Below are 23,083 nucleotides of genomic sequence, written 5' to 3' on the forward strand. Positions count from 1 at the left end.
CTCTGATGACACGTACTCGAGCACGTTGCTCTTTTTTTTGCGGCGGAGTGTGGGATGGCGTCGACGAACCCACAGGAATCAATTGCAAAGTCAACAGGCAGCAGAGAGGGAGGCAGTTCCGGAGCGGGAGGGGGGACAACAACACTGCTGTTCTCTTGTCTCGTTTTCAGGCAACGAGTAAACCAACAGTATCGCACATCTTCTACTGACTGCTCCCAAACTGCATTACGGGATGTAAATGAGGAACAGGTCTTTGAATAGTAGCATGTTGCCAAACATTGGAAAAAAATCTACTGAACAATGCAGTCCGGCCTCCACTTATGTCCACTCGTCTGCTTATCCAGTTTCCTCTGTGCTGCAAAATGGCACAATGGGTCTGACAACGAAAGGTGCACCAAAAAAAGAAGCTTACATTTAATTAGTGCAGCATGATTAGTGCTTTTCCTGGGCTGGTACACTGAGCCTCATTCTGATTTAATCCTAATCCTACAAGGAAAGTCTCTCAGGGCAGAGAGTTTTGCTGAGCCACATGTGATGTCAGCAAGAGCCAGGATGAAGGAGTTTATCATACGCCAATCAAAGCCTGTGTCCTTGTCAAGAGCACATTTGTTAGCCCTCACCGAGAGCTCAGCGTCTCAGTGATCATGACTTTAACTCTTAAAAAGCTGGCGTAGCCGTGGAGGGAAAAGTTTCTGCTGAGCTTGTTAAGACACCTTCACCCCTGCTGTGGAACTGTTGCTGAGAACGCTAAAGCTGAAGCATTAGATTTCCAAACCCAAAGCATCTAGCCTGTCTTTGTGCTCACACAGCTAGAAAAAAATGGCTGTTGCGTGCCACAGAAAAGCGTTGTTAAAAGTTGTAATTATAGGCTCAGCTCAAGATGTGCCAATTGGTTCAAACTACCATGTTGCCAGATCACAGAGAACAAAAAGTCGGAAGTTAGAAAAAACAGACCGGGGCTTATTAAGAGACAGGGAGCCGTGTGCTGGCTGTCATCATCATGTCGTCGCTGTAGAGCAGAGTTGTCAATGACTTTCAAAAACACGAGTAAATAAAAAGCGCAGCAAGTGAAAAAGACAGAAGGCTACGATTCATTTATATCTGCAAATAAATCTTTAGGTCTTGAATTTGTTTTCTGTAGGAGAGGTGTTTCAATGAGCCATAATATACAAAGTTCACTGTGTGTGTGTGTGTGTGTGTGTGTGTGTATTAGCTGGAATAACAAGTAAATTGATATTCTTTCCTCTCAGGAATGAATTAGCCAGGAGGAATGAATTCCTCTGTCTGTCTAAGTTTAATTTATGAGGGACACTGATGTGCAGCGATGAGATTTGACAGCCGTGGCTCCTGTCTGCGCCGATCAAAAGAGAAAGAAGAAGAAACTCTCCTTGTCTGGCTCCTTATTACAAACTTTTGACTTATGTTAATTGAAAACTGGAGATTTTAAAACCTTGAGTTGCCAATTTGGATGATTTAATCACTTTAACCTATTTGTGATCTTGACCAGTTGGTATGAAATGAACTTAAATAGGATTTTGAGAGGAATTTCAGATTGCCTCTCTTAGTGCACCTTTTTTTAAAATTACACACTCCAGCACTTATAGATGATATAAGAATTTCTATTTGTAAGCAGAGCCTTTACAGAGCTGGGAAAAATGTTGAGCTTAAAAAAGTCTGTTTATCTGTTGACTGGTAACATTGTCAACACTAACCTTGATTAGTGCTCAAGGTGTGCACAACTGCAAAAATCTGCCGAGAGAAACTGGCAAAGCGACAAAGAGTGTAATTGCCCTTCAAGCATCAACCACAGAAAATTGGTAGGGAACAAGTGAGTAAAGAAGCTGATGAAAAGCAGGAAGTGAAGTTAGAATGTGGGAAGGTGTGGGTGTCTTTTTTTCTGCCTTACCTGTGGGTCTGCTGCTGGAAGGCCCCCCTTCCTCCTGAGGTTTGCACGCGAGCATCTGCCTGTGCGCATGTAGTACCTCTGTGGAATGCACAGCATTCCCCTGACTTGCATCTCCTGAACCGCCACCGAGGCTTTCCACGAGGGCCTCTGGCCCACCACAGCCGGATCCATCTAGGGACTTGCCACCATGAACAAAATCAGTCCCTTTGCTGGACCCCCTCTGGGGTTCAGCTCGAGGAGGGGCGGTCAGCCCTCGGGAGCGTTGATCAGAATTGTTTTGCTCATCTTCCTCAGGTATGGGATTGTACCAAATTTCCCCTTCGTCATCTGCATCGTTTTCCTCAGCTGGGTCCATGCTATGAGGGTGAGGAGACACTTTTGCCGGACTAACGCTGACCTAAAACGACACATTTTCTTGTTAAACTTTGCCAGAAAACTGCTGGTTGCATTTCTGCATTAGTATAAGACTTAATGGGAAATTAGGCTTATTTATCTAGTTAGCTCAACTTAGAATAAATTTGGAAGCATCTAGCTACACAGTTTCAGATTCTCAGATTCTCTTATTATATCATTTGTGGGTTTATGATGACACATTATCTTTGGGACTATTTCTTTGTTTGTAGCCTTAAATGATTTCGGATAGAGCCAGGCTAGCTGTATTCCCCAGTTTCTGTGTTTTTAGCTAAGCTAACTGGCCAACTTTTGCTTGATCTATAGCTCATCTTTTTAAAAAGAGAGACCTCGAGGCTAACCTGCGGCAGCTGCAAGCGAACCGGCCTAGGGGGTGCTCCCCTTGAGGGCCTCAGATGGTCTGGGGAGGGACTAGGAGAAGGAAGTGGCTGATGGAAACCCTGGCTGCCCTCCTCGTCGGCTCCCAGCATTCCCTGAAGCTCATCCTTAGTGCACTGATTCTTCCCAAGTGAGCTCTGCTGCAACCAGTTGCGCTTCTTGGAGACAGTGATGGTGGTGAGCTGTGGCCTCCATGATGAACTCTCGTTGGTCCTGCCCGCCTCTCGGCTATTAGCACAGGAGGTCTGGACATTCTCAATGAAAGCTGAGGGAAGCAAGAGTGAAGAGAGTTACAGCCCCATGCCAGCAGACAACTAATTTTCATCCTGATCACTATCATTTAAGTAATTTCTTAACTGCATTGAATTACAGGAACTGATCTCAGGCTATTCATGTCATGACAAGATGAAGAAAACATCTGTATCAAAAAACCACAGGTGAGGAAATGTGATATTTTACTATAAGCTTTTAGATTTCATCTCGTCTCTCTCTCTCGTCTGTGTTTTGAAGCCACATCTTTGATTTGTCTCATTTGATTTCTCTGCTTTATGACTTTTGGACGGACCATCGTTAAATAGCTTTTACACCCAAAGTCAAACTTTCAATCACACCACCACAATCCCCTGCAGCACCTCAGCTTTTTTAACCTCATCTTTAGGATCCTAGTTCATGTGAGCTTCAAGAACGTGTGGGTTCTGAATTCAAAAACGAGATGGAAAGATGTGATAATTGCTGGTGTTACAGCTGTGAAAATAAAGAGGACAGGACGTGTGGAGAGGCTGATGGTGATATGTGCACAGTGTAAAAAAGCCAAATAATAGAGAGATGACTCAGTGCCTCGATGGCCCAAAGAAAGGAACAAAGGAGCTACTGCAAGAAAGTTTTCTCCAAGCAATCAAAAAACACCTTTGCCTGTAAATCAAATGCCACGCTTTTTTTTTTTACAAAGGTTGCTAGCAGATGCAGCCGGAGAAAAACAACTTGTGCGCATGTGTGTGTGCATGTGTGTGTGACAGGGAGAGTGAGGTGCTGAGGGCAGGGTCTTGCTTGAACTTGTACAGCAAACTCGTGTAAAAGACTGTTTTGATCCTCAGCAGCTAGCAGACGAGCCCCTCCGCATGCTATAATGACAACATCTCTTTTCCTCAAGGAAATACATTTCCATGCATGTCAGGCTATCCGGCAAATTATAGACTTGAGAACATTTTCACTTTACAAAATCGACTTTAACAGTATATACACACTTGACTGTAGTATAAATATCATCTAAGAGAGGACATTAAAATCACATGCCATAACTTCTACTTAGTAAACAAAGTTTTTCATGCTCATTATTATTATTATCATTGTTAACAAACTTGACATTAGGACAAAGACACAGCATTTGCTTTTCCCTGGAAGTCAACCAGGATCTCTGAACAGTGTCTCCCGCCTTTCCAGTGATCTACGCCATTATAAAGCAATTGTTGTCCCATAAACATCAATTATGTAGTTCCTCTCACCAAGAAAAAAGTGGGAGAAATAACTACTTGGAGAAAACCAATCACATCGCTCTCTCTTCTCTTTCATTTCAATTAAAAGTGGCCCCCAACCCCCGGGTACTGGTCCGTAAAACGTTTGGTACCGGGCCACGAGAGGAGGTCCTCTCTCGGGCCACCGGTTTATTAAAAAAACATTATTTTTAATAACAATAAAAATAACATTTTTTATTTTTTTAAATCGTTTTTATCATTAACTCGATTTCCCTGGGTTTTTTCCCGTGTTATGTATAAATCAATAAATCTTTGTTTTTTTTGGTACCGGTTGGTTTTATTTTGTTGTATTTATCCGTGACACCTTAAAGGCAGGTCTGTGAAAATATTGTCAGACAAAAGACGGTCCGTAGTGCAAAAAGGATTGGGGACCGCTGCTATAGGATGTAAAGCACATTTTAAATTTTTGTAGTTTTTTTATTACTGTGTCTGGAACAGCAACGTGTTTGCGTTAGCCTGGTTTGGGCTCTTTAAGGGCCTGAAGTTTAGTCGTTTTAGCCTGTGCTGACTGCCTGGAGAAAGACAAAAGTGTACTAAGCTAGTGGTGATGCACTGAGCCCCACGAGTTAATGCGTAGACCTAAGCAGCCAGCCTCTACTAATCTGCTATGGTTTATATTCAGATGTTATGGCAGTTCCTTATTAAGCTTTCAACTGAGCCTGCAAGAAGTCTTTTTACTTATATTTGGAAATTTATGAGGGGAAACCTTTTAGAAAGTACACTACAATGAAGGCGCCGACTGTAAGCTATAGTTTACAAAGGCGTGGTCTTCAAAAAGGATTTTTTAGCACCACGAGATGTTCAAAACTTCAGCCTCTTAAGGCTACAATTGTTAGTTTGCATGAAAAACTCTAAATTGACCAGATGAATTTCAAAAAATGGGAATACACACATAGATTGTAGGAAAGGCAAGAAAAGGATTACTGGTGTGGAAAAGACATGATATGAGATGGGAGGAACATTTAGGCAGAATGGAGGAACGATTATAACGACCAATCCAAAGCTGCACAGCTCACTGTGTGCTCAACCTGGTACCGTAAGACTACAGAGAGGTGAGACAGTTGTGCACAAAGATTTTGTCAGCATGCCATCTTCTTTAAGGGGTCTTTCATAACTGGAAGAGGAAGCGAGTTCTGACATGAACAGCATTCCAGACCACAGCTCCAGATTTACAGCCTGGCTGCTGTCTCCTCGCACTGTCACACTCCTTCACATGAGTAACACCTCGCCCTGGCAAACAGCAGCCTGCTGCGTTGACTTAATAAGTGAGACTTTAGCCATTTTCACTCTTGTCACTCTTGCCTGCCTTTTCCTCGCAACTTTTTTACACCAGCATTTCAGTATTTGAACTGCAGAACATTCAGTCTTGATATTAAACACACAAAGGAACTTGTGGGTCTGCCTTCCTTGAATGACAATCTTCATACCACGATTACACTTAGGGTGCCAAATGAGTCAAAAACATATCAAAATGAACAGAAAACGTTGGGCGTTTTGTTTTTCTGATGGAACAAGAGATGCAAGGATGCATCTAATTTTAGGAATTAGCATTTCTACCACAATATCCTCAGATTTGTCTGCAAAATTTGCCTGCAAAATTACAGAGAAGGTTAGCAGCATTAAGCTGTTTCTATACTTTGTACCTACTGCTATATAGAAAATAAGCTTTAGATTTTTAGCTGTTTGTTTGCCATTACTTTTGTTTTAATGTTCATGCTCGATAAATGGGCTATTACTGTTAACTGCATCCATAAATAAGCCATTCCTCATGATGACTGGGTCTTGAGCTTAATGTCCTTTATCTCTGTACTGAACTATGAAAAAAACACTATCATCGTTAGCCGTTATTCTCCTCCTGAAGCAAGAATGTTACCAAACCTTATGACAACCACCCTGAAGGTGACCACTGGCCGTGGGTTATTAATCGCTAGAGGAGTCTTGGCCAGGCTTACCAACTGCTTTTTGAGTCGTGCTAGAAGCAACTGAAATAACCATCATACTACTACATAACGCATTATGAAACAACAAAACAGCAGCTTCATCTTTCACCAACATTTTACAGCCTTCTGTTACAGAGTACAAATTAACAGACCTGGAAAATAATTCTTAGTTTAAAGTCTGTTTATTCAAAGTAAGGTAGGAAAAGATTTTTTGTCTTGTGAAAATTAGCATTAGTGAATAAGCCCCTTTCACTCATTCCCACTTACATTGCCACATAAAGCAAGACAGCCTTCCAGAAAAACAGCTCTTTTCCTCTAGTAGCACCCAGTTGCAAAATATTTCCATACCAGAGCTAACACAGCCTGTCTGCCTCTGCCATCATTGTGTGTAGATAATGTATTCATTGTAAGGCAAAAAAAAAAATCACACCTCTGACCTGAAAGTGACAGATGGTACACGGGTGCATGTCTGTGGGTGGAAATTAAGAGAAAAGGAGAGGTGGTGCATGCACTGAAAGGAGTGTCGTGTTTGTCTGAGGTGCTGCAAGGAATGCACCTTCCTAAGAAAAAAAGAAAAATCTTATTTACTTGATGTGCTGCTGTGGACCTGTGCCATATGAGCCTGACAGTAGACCCAATTATATTCATGCCTAAATCTTCTGAGTGGCTGAATCATTTCTCTAAGACAAAGCGCTTGATCCACTTTCCCATAGGCTGTTCTTTTATTCCCTAAATTCCTTCTTTATAGAGGCTCCTCTTTTGATATGTGCAAAACACACCAGCTAGTTCTCACCTCCGTACAGACAAAACTTTGTTGTGAATACAGTTTCAGAGCCTCCTTCAGAGGGAATCTTTTGCGGTGTGCCATAGATTACTGCTGACCTTCATTCATATGCTAATGATGATTCTTGGTGTAGATTTTTCTTTTTACAGGCAGGCAGCGCTGAGATCATCCAGGGTTGCATCACATGTCAACACTTGTATCCTGCTGAGGTGTCCTGGCATCGTAGCCTGTTCCTAATGCCACTTCCACTTCGGTATGCTGGCTTGAAATCCAAAATCTTTTCTATGTAGTGCTTGTTTTCCTGTCTTATTGCTTCTGTTTAAAAGAAAAACTGATCAAATGCCCCCGAGGAAGGACGCTGTAAGATAATTACCCAATTAAGCTTGAAACACTTGCAATCCTAAGACAAGTCCCTAAAAGTAAGCGAAAGGCCTTTCAGGAAAGCTCTTCAGCCCTTAAGCTGCCACCTAATTATTACAATCTACACCAATCAGCCACAACATTAAAACCACCTACCTCTTTGTGTAGGTCCCCCATTCTGTCACTTAAACTGGGGTTTCTCAAACCTTCAGGAGCAGGAAGCCCTTGTACAGAAGAACATTTTCAAAGGCCCCTACATAAAAGTAGAGCCTGATTTATTGGCAAGCCGATATCTCTTGTTATTACCATTTATAACAACCAATAAATAGCTATTTAAAAAGTAATGAAATGACACTAGAAACACCGTTGTTATGACTGTTGAGGTTGCTTGTTCTCTGATATAAGCAGAGGCAGGCAGATTGTAAACCATTAAAAACAACACATGACAGATGTTAGGGAAATCTGTTCGTTGTTTGTGTTTCTGAAAAAAAATCTCAGCTGACATATTGGTACATCCTATTTTTAAAATACCACGGAAGATTTAATCAAATATCATGAATCAGGTTAAAACTTCTATATCAGTTGGTGCTCTACATAAAAGCCTTTAACATTCTTCAACCTAAATACTTCAGACACATCGTGTCACGTTAAATGTCTGCCCTTCTCTTGGCAAGCTCACTCTAGAAAAATTGATTTTCAGTCTTAATTTCAGGTTTCTACTAGCCCAAAGAAAACCTGGCTAGAAGTTAACAACCCACAACATTTACCAGAGATCTGTAGTCATTCTCTGTCAATATTATGGTATCATCTGTTATCTGGCCTTGAATGAACCTCAGTTTGACTGCTGTTGTGCTTCACAGGCAATCAACAGATTGTTATGTCGCTGATAACCTGCAGTTGGACTGACCGTGCCTGGTAGAAAGACTTTAACGTAGCCCAACAACGTACAGGTTAACATAACATTTCAAAATCCTCCCCATGAATGCCAGTGACCAAGGATTTCCATTGCATTGAAACAGTATGATCAATGGCATTTATTTCAAATGTCATTAGTTTTAATTTTCACTGTAGTTAGTATTGTTTAGCTGTGATCATCCTCATCTTAATGTTTGCCCCACCTCTGCAGCAGATACCATCATCTGACTCACACAACTCATAAAATCATCCAGGAATGAACCCAGATGCCTCAAGTTTCTCCTTCATCACCTGATCTGTCTTTAGAGCTACCATCTTCCATAAATCTGTCCACATACAGACACCAGACAAGACAAATCACTGTGAAAAACCAAAAACCCAGCAGCTCTGTAACAAGGTTTCTGGCATAATGCAGAAACCAAACGCCGCATCGTTCTGACATGACTTGACAGCAGTCGAGTAATATTATATTACACCTGCACTCCCATCTAAGCTTTGGAGTTAGGAATTCGGGTTAAGCAATGCTAAACAGTATACCTAATTCACAGCATATTAAATGTGATGCTTGACACGTTATTCTTTTAAAGAACAGTTCTGGAGTTAAGGAAATGTTGGTCTCAAATGTTATTGTGAACAGTCTCATGTTAATGCTAAAGGTAATGACATTGCAGTTAGCATAGCTTAGGACAGGAACAAAGGGAAAACAGCTAGCATGAATCTGCCCATCCACAGTTCACTTACCAGCATCACTTAAGCTCACTGATTAAAACATTACATCTGTTCATTTGTTTACTCTGTACACTGTGCATTTATTAAATTATCACATCAGAAAACCTGATGAAAAACAAGATATCGCTTAGCATATTTCATAGCCTACTCTTATAGACCTTACATAACATTGATTACTGGGATTTACAGGTGCTTGTAGGCAGATTTTGTACATGAGAGTCAGACTAGCTGTTTTCACTAAATGCATTAAGCTAAGCTAAGCAAACTACCTGCTGATTGCAGCTTCATATTTGAACTTGTTATATTTTTCTGCTTCGGAAAAATATGACAAGTTGGTGAGTGTTGGAGGTTACTGGCTGCATCCAGGAGAAATTGGTGGATAAGAGGCTGCTGCACCATGATTGCTTTGGTTGCTAGCATATTGCCATGGTCACCCATAGTTTATGTGGGAGACAACACTTGCAGTTTACTTTATGAACTACAGTAAAAGTTGAAAAAATACAACACAAACTGGAAACAGAACAGTCACCTTCAAAGTAAACTGCCATCAACCTTCAAAACCAGTCAGGAAATTCACATTTTTCCCTTGCAACAAGTGGTTGCCAGATAGTTGGGGACTGGTTTCCACACACGTGTGACCGGGGACTTAGAAACACTTGACTCAAATGAACAGAGGGCTTAAAAAGAAGTAAAAAAAAATAAACAGTCTGCCTCCCAGGAGTGAATCTTCTCTATTTGTGTTATCTATGGCTCAGTCTCAATATCAGCTTTGACTGACACACCACTCCTGAGCTCAGTTCTGGCTAAAACATGACACCTGGATACTGAATGCCTGCCGGCACACCTGCTGCTCCACTGCAACTAAACACAACGAAACTATAAATCCTCACACTGCAAATACAAACATGCACACTCACAGCATAGATGTGCAAATGCATGCTTGTGTGCACAATATCGCACACCCACACATAAGGAGTGACACACAATAATGGACACTTTTCTTTTACAAGAGTAATTAAAGGACAAGTCAGGACAAAAATAAATTAGCTATAGTGTAATTCAGACAGTATTTTTGTGCTACGATTTTAGGCTGAGGTTTAATTTCCAAATAATACTCACAGGGGAGGAACTGGTCTATTTTTAGAAAGTCAGAAATACATAAATAATTCCACGAACCAAGGATTACCAATGAATTCAATTAAGAGCTTTAGGCCAAAAAAAGCATTTAACAGGAACTTTGCAGCTTTGGCATCTCTTTCTTTCTTTCTTTTGTTTTTTTAAATGGGTCTTTGTATGGTGTGGAGGCCCACAAGGGCAAGATAAGCTCACGGCTGACCTTAATAAATATTTAATCACTCTTCATTTTGTTCATTCATGGTGGTGAATTAAGTGACACAATGCAAACATGTTAAACAACAGGAATGGCATTCTAAATATTCAATCCAAGGTCTCTTTAAAATGCAAGTTACCATGGAGCTGTCCAAAGCAAATGACTGGGGAGGAAGGCAAGATGACAGCCCAGCCCCCCTTACTCTAAAACAAACACACACACACACACACACACACACACCACTACCACAGAAAATAACTGCAGTGGCTTCTCTCCTGCTTTTGGATTTCTCTGGCCACAGCTGTGGAAAAGTTCAGTTGGGAAAGCTGAACAAAATGGGGAAAATATGAGATTTGGGTGAACGGGTGCATGGAAACTAACATCTACAAGAGCTCTGACTTTATTTTTTAACTAAAAGACCAGAGAGGAAAGAGCTGTAAAGTTGGAGCTATGCTAAGCCGACAGAGGAGCGGCCTCACGGATCACACACTATTTCTAGCAGTCCGGCACACTGACAGTCAACACCACCCTGCACACATGGCACATCATCGTCTTACTATGGTAAACACTGTCAGAGACACACACACGCACATTTCACAGGCAGGCATGCTGGAACACATGCGCCGCAACATAGGAAACTACCACAGGAGGCAAAAAATAGAGGAGAAATTAAAAGGCATGGGCATGTTTTTGATCCATAGAGCACATCCTGTGCTGCTAAATGCCAATAAAAGCTTACCACACAGACACTTTCTGATTAATCTGGTATTTGATTGCATGAGGGATGATGACAACACGTGTCACTCGGTAACGGTTGTTTTATGATACAGATGTTTTCTCTGTCATCTAAGCACAATCAGAAAATCATTTGATATGTTCATAATCAGATAATCAAATGTCATTCCAGTCAATAGACACACACACACACACACACGCACAAATCCCACCACCAACACCACTAACAATGCTCTACCAGGAGTGAGTTAGTTGTTACTGAACTACGCTGTGAGTAATCCGACCTACGGCCTGATGTGCTATTAATCTGGTGTTAAAATGCACCTAAATTAGTGTGAAGGATAGAAGCCCGCCACCGATTAGAGTCTTAAAAAATAAAAAGGAAAGCAAGAGGTCTGAGGTGTCTCGTCCCTTTGCTTTGCATCCAGAAGAGGAGGAGTGCGGGATGGACCGCCACCAGAAGGAGTATACTATGAGTGGAGGAGGATGATAATTATCAGAAGGGAGGAAGGAAGGTGAGAGTTGTCTGTTTTAGAGGATCCACGGGAGTTGAGGCCATGCCGTGTAGCCGTCCTACCTGGCTGCTGCTGCTGCTGTTGTGACTTGGCCTTGACAGATTTACCCGCTCGGCTGGATGTCTGGGTCCCCGGTTTACAGCCTCCTGGGTTAACCTGAGGACAGGACCGGTCATGGCTCTTGTCTCCACCGCGGGGCAAAGATGAGCCTTCAATGCGCTGCTTCATTTCAGAAGACAGCATGCGGCCTTTGTGCATCCACTCTTGCATCTTGTTGACAGTGACACCATGACCTTTGTTGGCCGAGTTGGCCACCTGTGTCTGGAGTTCAGTCAGCTCCTGCTTGTTGTCGTGACCCTGATGTGTTGCCGTCTCGGTGTTGCTGTCTGAGGAACTTGTGATGCTGTTGATGGAGCCACTGCTCTCATTCAGCTTCCTGTCCCGTTCTTCTTCAACGCCATCATCTTGCAGCAGCTCCTCATTGCTGACGGCACTGCAGAAAACCCGAGATTCAGACAGCTCACCCGCTCCTGTGCCTCCTTCACCTGGTTCAGCTTCTTGATCATCACAGATTTCAGCACTTTGCGTTCCACAAGCCTGAACACTCTCTGAGAAGGCGTCCTGATACCTAATCTCTCCATCACTTGTAGAGCGTGACAAAGTAGGTTTTTTGGTGAAAGACAAGTTTGCCATGCTCTTACTCTTCAGCCTGCCTTTAAGTCCTACCTCTACAATCCCAGTGAGACAAAGCAGCAGTGAGTCGGTGTCTGACACCTGCTGAGGGCTTTGGTCCTCTCCTGACGACCAGGAGTCACTGTCCCTGTTTTTCAAAGACAACCTGGAGCACAGGCTGTCCCTGGACGGGCTGCTACACGATGAGGTAGCCTGCTGCTCAGTTACACCACCGATCTGCTGGACATCCATGTTGATATCATTCATAGCATTGATAAGAAGGTAATAAGCCTCTTTCAGCTGGTTCCTAAGCCTGTCTGTTTCCTGGGCACTGTTACTATCACCAGCCTGTCCTTTATCCTGACCAGGCTGGGTGAACTCTACAGTCTCTGCTCTCTCACCGTCAGTCATTGGTCTGATTGTTTCGTAGAAGGGCAGAATTTCATTATCGTAGTAATCGTCATCTTCGCTGTCTAAAGGGTATGTGAGTGAGGGCTCTGTGGCGCACAGGGATGCCATGTTCACGTCGCATATTTCTAACTCAGTGGGGAAAAAAGTGGGACTCAGTAGACCACCTTTAACGTCCCCGGCATAGTCAGGATCGTAGCTCTCAATATTTCTGATTACAGAGTTTTCTTCGGTGTTCTTTAACATGCGGTTTGGGCACACGCGTGCGTAATTTCGTGCGTTTGTCTCCAAAGTCGGTCTGCTGTCAAAACTCCAGTTGGCATTGCTTTCACGCACGGCCAAAACAGTCCCTACCATGTGCCGGGAGCACTCTCTGTCTTTGGGCTCTCTAACCTCACCATCAGCTCCTTTAAACTGGTCCTCTGATGGTCTCCCATCCCCTACATGCGCCTGTACCTGCGTTCTGCTTAAAACTGGATTTGAACTGTCCCCAAACCCGATTGAATCTCCGACCGAAATGCAGTGTTTTCTCTGCACATGCGGTTCAGGGAGTGGAACACCCGCGGTGACTCTGTCAGCGGACCTGTGCCCCGGTTTTCTCCTATCACCCTCCCAAAAAGCATCCCCCCCAAACGGCAAGTCTCTTTGAAGTGGGACCCCCAGGAGCTCCTCATTAACCCGAACCCTGCCCCCGCGGCTTCGCTCTCGGGGACGTGAGCCGGCCAACTGCGCTGAGCGACTCTGCGCTACTGCTATATCCCCGTCTGTCTGCACCACAGCGCCGTCAATATAATTCTCGTACGTACTCATTCTCTCTGGCATGCAATCCAGATCTGCGAACAAGACTATGGAGCGAGCCTCATCGGAGTCTCGCTGCGTTTGCAAAACTTTTTCTTTACCTTCTCGGCCCCCATTCACCGCAGCGGCAGCAGCAGAAGAGCCGTATCCACCGCCGACCGTCGCTCCTTTCCTGGATTTCTTCCCCCGGAGTTTCGCTAGTAAAGTCCTCCGCAGAGGATCAGCCATTCCTTTCCTTTGCCCCCCCACCCCTCCCCCGTCCCCCACTAGTTAATTCCTCCCGGTTTCTTTTTGCGCAGTTGCTCCAAAAGGAAAGGATCGAGTGGGTTCTCCTTTGCTCGCCGCGGTCAAAGCTCGCCGGGTGGACGGGCTCCTCTCCATTCTCCACTGTCACCTCGGCTCTGTCGACCCACTCACTCCAGGCTCACTTCGCTCAACTGCACCACCTCTCTCTCTCTCCCTCCCCTCGCTTGCTGCCACACGCACACACGCACGCACACGCTTTGGCTCTTCCTTTCTCTCTAGCGCCTCACCTCACCCTTTCCTCATGTTTGCATCTCAAGTATTTGAAGCATTTTTCTTAGCTTTAAGTTCAAGTAGACGAGGCTTACCTTGAACGTGATTTATCCGAAGAATGTTATATGGATGCTTTTTTGTGGGGTTTTGTGTGTGTGCGTGTTTTTTGTTTTATCCAGATGGAGTATCCAATCCAAATACACACAAGAGGGGTTCACTGGTGAGTCTAAATTGCCCAGAGGTGTGAAGCTATCTATCTGTCTGTGTTATCTCTGAAACACACTCGCAACCACACCGGCAAACACTCCAATCCGGTCCCACTGCATGGCTTTGGATAATGTGAAGCAGGGCATACATTTTGGACTTTTAACTATACTTTATTAAGTTTTAGAGCTTACATTCAAACTCAGAGTTTAAGTAAGTAATAGAAAAACAGAAAGAAATCCTGTCTTTTCAACGTCTACTTTAGAAAATTGGGGGAAGGGATTTAGCAAGAAAAGAAAATTGTTTTTGATTAACAAAAGATTTATGTTTTCAAATTGCAAGACAGTCTGGGCAAAATTCCAGAACATAGTAGTAGAACATAGAAAACACATTGGATATTTGCACTGAGACTACTTTAAGAAAAAATTGTGTCATTTTCAATTTAACCCTCCTGTTATGTTGGTTTCCAGGGACACCAATTATGCTCCTGGGTTAATTTGACCCGGGGCAAATTTACTCATCCAAAAGTGTCAGAAACACTGGCATTGATTATTTTACAATTTTCTTTTATAATTTTGATTTTTTTTTGTTTTGTTTTCTGTAGTGATGCAGATGACATGTGACATCTCTTCTGTTCTGGGTCAATCTGACCAGCAACATAACAGGAGGGTTAATGGCAGCAACGAACGGGGAAGTTGGGACGGGGTAGCAAAGGCTGGAGAGTAAGAGGTGTTAAAAAGAAACAAATGGAGGAGCATATTGCAGCTATTTAGATTAACAGTCCACAGTTCAGTGACTGGGTATAAAAAGAGCATCTCATAGAGGCAGTTTCTCAGAAGTAAAGATGAGTGGAGGCTCAACAATCTGCAAAAAACTGTTTCTACAAAGAATAATGTTCTTTAGATTATAATTGTTTGTATCCTGTGTGCAACAGACAAGGCCAGAAAATCAGTACTGGACTCTGGTGATCTTTGGGCCTTCAGGCGGCATTGCATTCTTGTGGTTCACATTTATTTTTACCGAATGAGGAAATTTATCTACATTTGATATTTCACCTTTGCTATTTTCAGACAAATATACAGATTTAAATGACATGTAAATGATTTTACAGTGTTTCAGTTACAGGTTTTCTTGTGAGGAAATGCATTTATGTGGAAAAACAATGGTTTTATACAAATGTATACCACTGACATATTACTGATGCAGTCCTGTATGTTCATTGATAAAAATGCAGTACAATAATTTAAAAAAACCAGACAAACTGTAAATCTTGGTCAGAGTTGCCATAAACTAAATGTAGTGAAACAAACAAACTCCTTGGGATGAAGCTGCAAATGTGCTTTGCATCTAAACACGAGTATGGCTCCACACATCACAGAACTTCTCCGTTTTGGTGATACATGCGTATAATTGTAGCGTTTTAAGCTTTACGTGCAGAGCCACGGCGCGGGTGATGGGGTGTGAAGCGCAGCTCTCGGGAGCTCCTGCCTCTCTGCTAAAATTCAACACATATTTGTCCCCAAAATGTGAATTAAATTCAGTTGGAGAGCAGTGAGCCAGGACTTCAAATTACCGCCTTCGCTGGTAGTTGTGAAGGCATTTCAGCAAACAGCAGGGAAAACAACAACTTTCATCTCATGGGAAAAATGTGCTTGACACTCTGCGAAGAGAGAGGGAAAAGAGAAAAACACTAAGCTTAAGAAGATGACGATGAGGTAGCTACACAGTGTTACTCTTTAAAAATGAGCAGGATCGCGTGTGTAATGGGGAATTTGTCTTTTCATTGCTTTATCTTTACTTTTACACACATAATCCCTTTTTTTATCCTCAAAATGATACCAACGTAAATAGCCTGGCCTGCCTGATGATGAATCACTGCCGATTACTGGACTGACACTTTTATCTGAAGTGTATCTTCTGTAATCCTCTCCTCTTTGACCTCGCATCTAACCCCTGTCCCTGCTCGCGGGACAACCCGTGTCTTAAAAGCAGCCGAAACAGCAGTGAAAGGAATGAAACATACTTGACTTCAACCTTAAGCCGTTTGTTTGCTGTTGCCTCTACTTGGAATGTGCAAGAGGATGAGCTGCTGAAAAGCTGCAGTGGGTGTATAAGTGCACAAGCGCTCTGTATATACCCCTCCCTTTAAGACATGCACATACCCCCTCCTGCACACACACACTGACTGGATCTGAATCCATTGTAAGCCTCTTGGCATCACTGCACCTCTGTTTTCTAAAGTCTACCCATGATTGAGGGCATTTATTGTCAGAGCCATTCATCAGCAGGGCCCCAGCGTCCACACTTTCACGCACCCCTCCACCCACCTCCACTACCCTCACTAAAACATGATAAGCATCTGTTATGGCCCTGCAGGAGCCGCGTAGGCCCTGACGCCTCGGCCTGCCTCCCCGACTGACTGACTAGACCCTGTCTGGGCAGTTATTTACAGGTCAAAACCTGCAGGCTGCATATTGTGTGTTTGTGTTTGAAAGAGAGCTAAAGAGAAAGCAGGAGACAGATGAGGGGGGTTAGGGATAAGAAGCTAGAAGCACAGCAAAGGATGCAGACCTCTGAACTTTAAAGAAGGGCAGGAGTTATTCAGTGGGCTCACTTCAGGGCATGAGCTATCTCTTCTTTGTGACAAATTAGTGCAATTTTCATATTTAAAATGTCTCGCATTCTTCGAAATGTGCTTTTGATTCCTTTGTACCAGCAGCAGTGGCTGCCCGTAGGCACAGCAGTGTGAGACTGGAATGCAGAAGATGGTTATCTGTTACTCAGTAACTTAATTAATGATTATTTGGGTCATCATTTGATCTGAACTGAGTCAGAAAATAGTGAAAAGTAGCCGGCATTATTTGGCATGAGCTAATGTTTAAAAAGTAGATTTTACTGAGAAGAAAAAGGGATGGAAATATCAAAGTTTTAGCAGTACTTTTAAAGATTTGTTTCAATTTAGTAATGAATTACTATAATATTGGTTACTGTTTCACCTCTAGTGACCCGTGCATTGAATATAAAACTTGTGAACTTACAAATTAGACTAAGAAGATATAGCCTTTTAAAAGATTTAACTAGAAAACATTATATAAATAGATCATACTGGATCTCAACGGTTTGCCTACTGGTCTGGATGTCACACTGCCCACCCCTATGCACTCCCTCTAATAATATGACCATATAATAATAAGTGATGCCTGATATGATACATGTCTTCTTGTCTCTGTCTTCTTGTGTTTATACCCCGCTCTCCACTTAACCATTAGTTATTATTAAGCTCTGGCTCTCATCCACAGTGTGTTGTTTTCCTGAGGTTTCTTCCTGTTAAAAGGGAGTTTTTCCTTACCACTGTTGCCAAGTGCTTGCTCATAGGGGACCGTCTGGAATGAACAGGGCTATAACGCTCTGCCTGTCTTCACAAACAGTGAAAAAACATACACTGCATTGCATTTTCTGACATAATCAGAAACATAGGCACTGCCATTTAATTAAGGCCATTTCCACCATACAGTTATAAATACTTACTCTAGCACCAAATCTGTCTTAAATATGAACAGCACCTGCTGTTTCCGTAGCATTTTCTAAATCTACAGCATCCAACTGGTTAAGGAAATGACAGCATTTAGTCTTCCCAGAAAGTAGGGCAGAAAAAAGACAAGCACACTATTGTTTTTTTTTCTTCACTCAATTTGATGACACTGCAGATATGTAGAGCCTTATCCCACCACACTGCTTCACACAATGAATTAAAGCAGATTCAAAGGAACCCAAAATAAAGCACGTGTTATGGGTTGCTCAGCGCGCTGACTCGACGGTGCAGGAGGAATGGAGAACGTTTGTTGACCTTTTTCTGTTCTGCCTCCACCAGTTACTTGTGCCTATTGTGAAGGCAGTAGCAGAACATCTGCTTAGCTGGCCTCTTTTCAGGAGGCCTGGCCAGAGAGCGTACCAGGAAGAAAAGTGAATGTGTAAGTGTGTGTGTGTGTGTGCGACACAGTGAGGAAAATAAAAGGATTGAATGTGCATATATGTGTGTACGTGCACGCACATTTGCGCATGCACGCGAGCGTGTGTTGGGATTCGGAGCTTTGCAGCTGTTGGGGCTCTCCTCCTGATGGCTGCCCATTGTTTCCTCTCTCCGTGTCTCTGGCTCTCTCTCGCTCTCTCTGTCCCAGCCTGTTTATGGGCCTTCCCCCTTTTTTTTTTTTCAGTGCACACCGCAGCTAAATTTATGCCCTTGGACAGAAGCCTTTCTCAGGGTATAAATTAGGCTGGATGCTCCCTGTCAGAGTTGCAGTGCCAAGACGCTGCAGCTTTACGTTTCAAAGAATCACAATATTGTCACAAGCATTCCTTTACAGTTTATTTTACTGCTGAGGAGGACCTCTTATGGTGCTTCATTATATCCGCAGCACAGTCTTGTCAAAGTTGTGGGCATATTGCAGCTTTAATCATGTTCGATAAGCAAAACCTTGTGTTCCATAAAGCGCAAGTTAATTGTTGTCAGGGTGGAAAATCCATTTATACACTAATTAGATGCTCTTTTATGAGATAATCAAGAGTAAATTAAAAGGGTCATTTTGCAGTGGAAACAAATAAATAATTCAACTTCTTTGGCTGGGAAAAAGCGCACTTGGGAAATGCTAAACTGCTTGGTATATACTTTAGTTTATAGAACGATCAAACAGAAGACCCTTTAATCTTTGGGCTGAGCCAGGTTGACTGTCCCCTCTTCTCTCCTGAGTCTTTATGCTAAGCTAAGCTAAGAGCTTCATTGTTACCAGACAGTCATTAAGCTGGTTTTAAGCTTGAAATGATGAAAACATCCACAGAAGTGATGCATCTGTGCAATCAAGCTGGGGACAATCATTATGAACTATAAACTATTAATTACGCTACAATAAAAGGACAGTATCTGTGAACTGGTTGGTGTAAATATAAGCCTTTAGTATCTCCTGATACTTTCTCTGGAACATAGATAAGTTCTTATCAGACATTAACCTGACTGAAACAGTTGAGATATTGACTGAAATACTATTGGATATATACATATTGAGGAGAGTGAACACACAAGCTGCCTTAAAGATACGATAAACATAATGAAATTGAACTGAATGTAAAAACAAAAAGTTTTGCTGTCATGTAAGTAGAACACAGTGTCACAACAGATCAGCGCTTTGTGGTTAATACATGTGTTTAGACATACTTTCACAATATTCACACAGAAAAAAAGCACAATCATGAATGAAGAAAAAAAACTGTCTTTGGTCTGATTGGATGAATTAAGGACAAATGGCCAAAATGATAGGATACCCATAGATAGCACCCCCCAAACACACACGCACAAACAGAGAGAGACTGGGGAGACTGGGCTGTCTTTGGTGTCTGCTCCGCGTCGTTATCAAGAGACAACTTCTGACATTTATCATGACAAGAGCTCAGTCTTCTTATCTCTGCTACTGTTCTCTATCACCGGAGAAGTGTGAAAGTACGTTCCTGTCCCTGACAGCTTCACGGCCGTCTTGTCATGCTCACTCTGTCAGATCCAGCTCAGAATCACTGTATATTATCCAAGCTGTATTATCTCTCATCCAAGGTTCTACACTTGAGTTAAGATGGTGCTCAGTGTCTTGAAAGCTAAATATATTTTCAGTTTCTTTAGTCAATCCAATGTGTAGCAGAAAAATAATCTGTCTATAAACTTAAATGACAGCTTTGCTTGTGTATTGTGGCAGTTTATTTGTTTGAGTCTCAACCCATAAAAGAATCCCACGTCTTTTAGTTTTTCAGATTTCAGATTGTTGTCCTTCTTTACTCTGCCGCTATAACCTTTATTTGTCTTTCTGATGACACTGCTCTTCTCTAAAAACCTTCACAGATGTTCTTGGTGGTATAAAGGAATGGAACTTTTTTTTTCAAGCTTCAAACATCTTTTGGAAATATTCGGCTGCAATCAGTGGTCAGCACCACAATGTTACTGTAAACTGCAATATTATGTTACAGTCTGACCACCCCGTGCTCAGGCTATGAGAAAAGACGCCGTGGTTTATAACAGATAAAGCCTGATCAGAGTAAAGCAGTAATTTTGCTCTTTTATAGTTTTCTCTAAAAGTATATATTTTCAACAATTTAATATTAATCATTAATGTGATCAAAATGTACATTACTGTGTAAAGGTTTTCAGCCACACATCTTTTCTTTATACTTTTGTAGGAAATGAGGAATGGTTGCAGGGATTCATGGAAATGGGCAACCATCCATGGAAATAAAGCGAAACATCATCTGTACAATTCTAACAAACTTAGGAGTCAATAATTGGTATGGCAACCCTTATTCTTCAGCGCAACCTGTCCCACAAAATATTGAAATTTATTTAGTTAGTCCTCAGGAATAGTTTTCCTTTTTTTATTTTATTTTAAATGACATTATAAATCTCTTCTTTGGATATCGGGCGCCTTTTTGAGTTGTTCTTTATCAGGCTGATCCCACATTCCTTCAATAATGCACTGATCTGAGCTCTGGGGATGCCAATCCATGGCTGATAGTGTTCCACTGTGTGTTTTTCTATCCAAGTATGCTTTTTCTACACTAGCAGTGGGTTTGGGATCAATGTCATGGTTACAAATGAAGCTGTTGCCAATCAGACCCTTTCCAGGTGGTATTCCATGGTGGATCAAAATCTGATCCCCAACACCTCTGATTCATTCAACCAACCAAGCATCCATCCATTTTTTTATCTGCTGCTTATCTGGGGCTGGATCTCTTCCCTCCCTGGAGGAGGACACCCTCTAGTTCCCTAATATAAAGAACCACCACCCTATTCTACCATACCAGAGGCACCATTCCAGATCTCCATGTGACAAACCCACAAAAGCCTGAAAGAACTGAGGGTGAATCTCATTGTGGAAAGGACCACAATCCAACACAGCGTCCTGTGTTTATTTGTCAGTTTTATTTGATCACAACACTGTTTTTGGTTCTTCAGGTTCAGCACCTGAATCCTTCTGCTTTTTAGCTGGACTCCAGCACACACACCTCTCTCTGGACTCCAGCTTCGCTATATTATAAGGGAGAAACCTCGTTAGTTAATTCTGTGCACCAGTCCCTCCAACCTCCCTGACACTGCCCCTTGAGCTCACTACACCACCCCTCCCTAACAGCTGAGCCAGGGACCACACCTCCGCCACACTCATCCACTCCAGAGACCCTGCCACCAAGGAATTGTTTAACTGCTTTCGTGACCTCCCTCCCAGTGATGGGGCAAGTCATCTCCCTCTTTCCTGTTGCTTTCTCTACAGAAGGTAATCAATGGGATTGAGAAGATCCTTGAAGTATTCCTTCTATCGTCCATCTGTATCCTCAGCTGAAGTCAACAGGAGACCACTCCCACTGTACACAGTGTGAATAGAGCACTGCTTTCACCTTCCAAGTCACCTGACCATTTGACAGAATCACTTCGAGGCCTCATCCAACTCCTCAAACACCTGAGTTTTTGTTTCAGCTACTGCCAGAGCTGTACGTAGTACCTGTCAGCTTGATGGTTCCGTCCACCTCCAGTTTCCATCATCTGGTTTGGGGATTACAACCATGGCAGGCACCAACCAACCTTTAACCATAGCTGTGCACAGCCACCTAAGCAATCAAGGTGTGGAAGACGGCCCATTCAGACTTGGTGTCCCAAACCTCCTTTGGAATGCTTAGAAAGGTCTGCTGGAGGTAGAAGCTGAAAATCTCATGAACTGGAGCCAAGGCTAGATGTTCCCAGTGCACCCTGACTACATGTTTTGACATGCTGAGCCTGTCATGTATCCTGATCAAACACGTTGCCTCTTCAGATTATGCCCAACCAGCTCCATGGGCTAAGGACTATTCATCAGGTCCTCTGCCTTGTGCTCCCTCCCCAGGCCTTACGCCAGAGTGGAGCAAAGCCTGGACTCTTACATAGGACCAATTCTCCTTGGAAGACTACGAGGGGGGGGGAAAGTCAATTACATAGCACCTGGGATCACATTGTTACACAAATGCCACCACTATGGTAAGGTGGTGATTCATAGAAGTAATCCTGACCTCCCCTGTACACAGTGATGGTGATTTGAACCAAAATGTAAAATTTAAGATTCATTACTCCATAAGACCTGTTGCCATGATTTCTAGTTCTTTTGTGATGGCATACCTCAGCCCTTTTCTCCCCTTCACTAAGAATGGCTTGTTGACAGCCACCCTGTAAGTGAGTCCAATTCTGAAGAGTCTTTGGCAAACAGTAGATGAATCAATAGGAGGGCCTTGCTGCATCTGTTGGGTTCTATCTCAGGTGTTTGGTGGATTTTTCCCCTTTCTTAAGGACTTGACTTTGACAAACTATTCATGCACTGTAGATAGATTTTCTTAATGCCTACCGCTTCTTCTTCTGTCTTCCACTTCACTTCACTTTAGTTTCCTAATTTTTTAAAGACATACTGCAGACCATGCAAGATATGGCCAGGTTTTTGCCCATAAAGAAATGAGGGGTGGCTCACGGTTTTTGCACAGGACTTTACTTCAGATCAAGGCAGAAAATTGTATTTGTTTCCCAAGTCTTAGGAGATTTTCTCTTCTGCTGAACATCTGTTTGACACAATTGGCCACACCAGATTGTTGGTGTGAAAAGCAGCTGTTTGCCTCTAGAAAACATCCAGGGATGAGTGGAGCTTTTAGGGACGTCGGTGAGTGTGTTGACCAGCATGGTGTGGAGAGTGTAAATAAAACCATAAAGTCTGCCACTATAGCAGCATGACACCGTGGATGGAAAAGTGAGTCAGTCCACAGCTTTGGTCAACTGTGAAAGATCTCAACAAGTAATGGAAGGATTGCGATAAATTTCTCTAGACATTTACAACTCCTAAAAGGAAATTTACTTTCCCTCTGTTGTCACGAGCAGTCACAACTTATGGATAAACTATTATAAAAT

At 42.7% G+C, this 23,083-nt stretch overlaps 1 protein-coding gene across 1 annotated transcript in view; it reads right to left on the reverse strand.

Moving 5' to 3' along the window:
- syde2 (synapse defective 1, Rho GTPase, homolog 2 (C. elegans)) overlaps positions 1 to 13,860 on the reverse strand; it is a 48,336-nt gene extending 34,476 nt beyond the window's left edge. The window contains exons 1-3 of the mRNA XM_080886291.1: positions 11,598 to 13,860; positions 2,659 to 2,960; positions 1,907 to 2,303 (exon numbers count right to left, since the gene is read on the reverse strand). Of these exons, the coding sequence (XP_080742417.1) occupies positions 1,907 to 2,303; positions 2,659 to 2,960; positions 11,598 to 13,641 (2,743 nt within the window). The 5' untranslated portion in view covers positions 13,642 to 13,860. The remainder of the gene's footprint in view (positions 1 to 1,906; positions 2,304 to 2,658; positions 2,961 to 11,597) is intronic.
- Positions 13,861 to 23,083: the final 9,223 nt, after the last annotated feature.

This window comes from Rhamphochromis sp. 'chilingali' (assembly GCF_963969265.1).
Source record: "Rhamphochromis sp. 'chilingali' genome assembly, chromosome: 7".
NCBI classification, from domain to species: Eukaryota; Metazoa; Chordata; class Actinopteri; order Cichliformes; family Cichlidae; genus Rhamphochromis; species Rhamphochromis sp. 'chilingali'.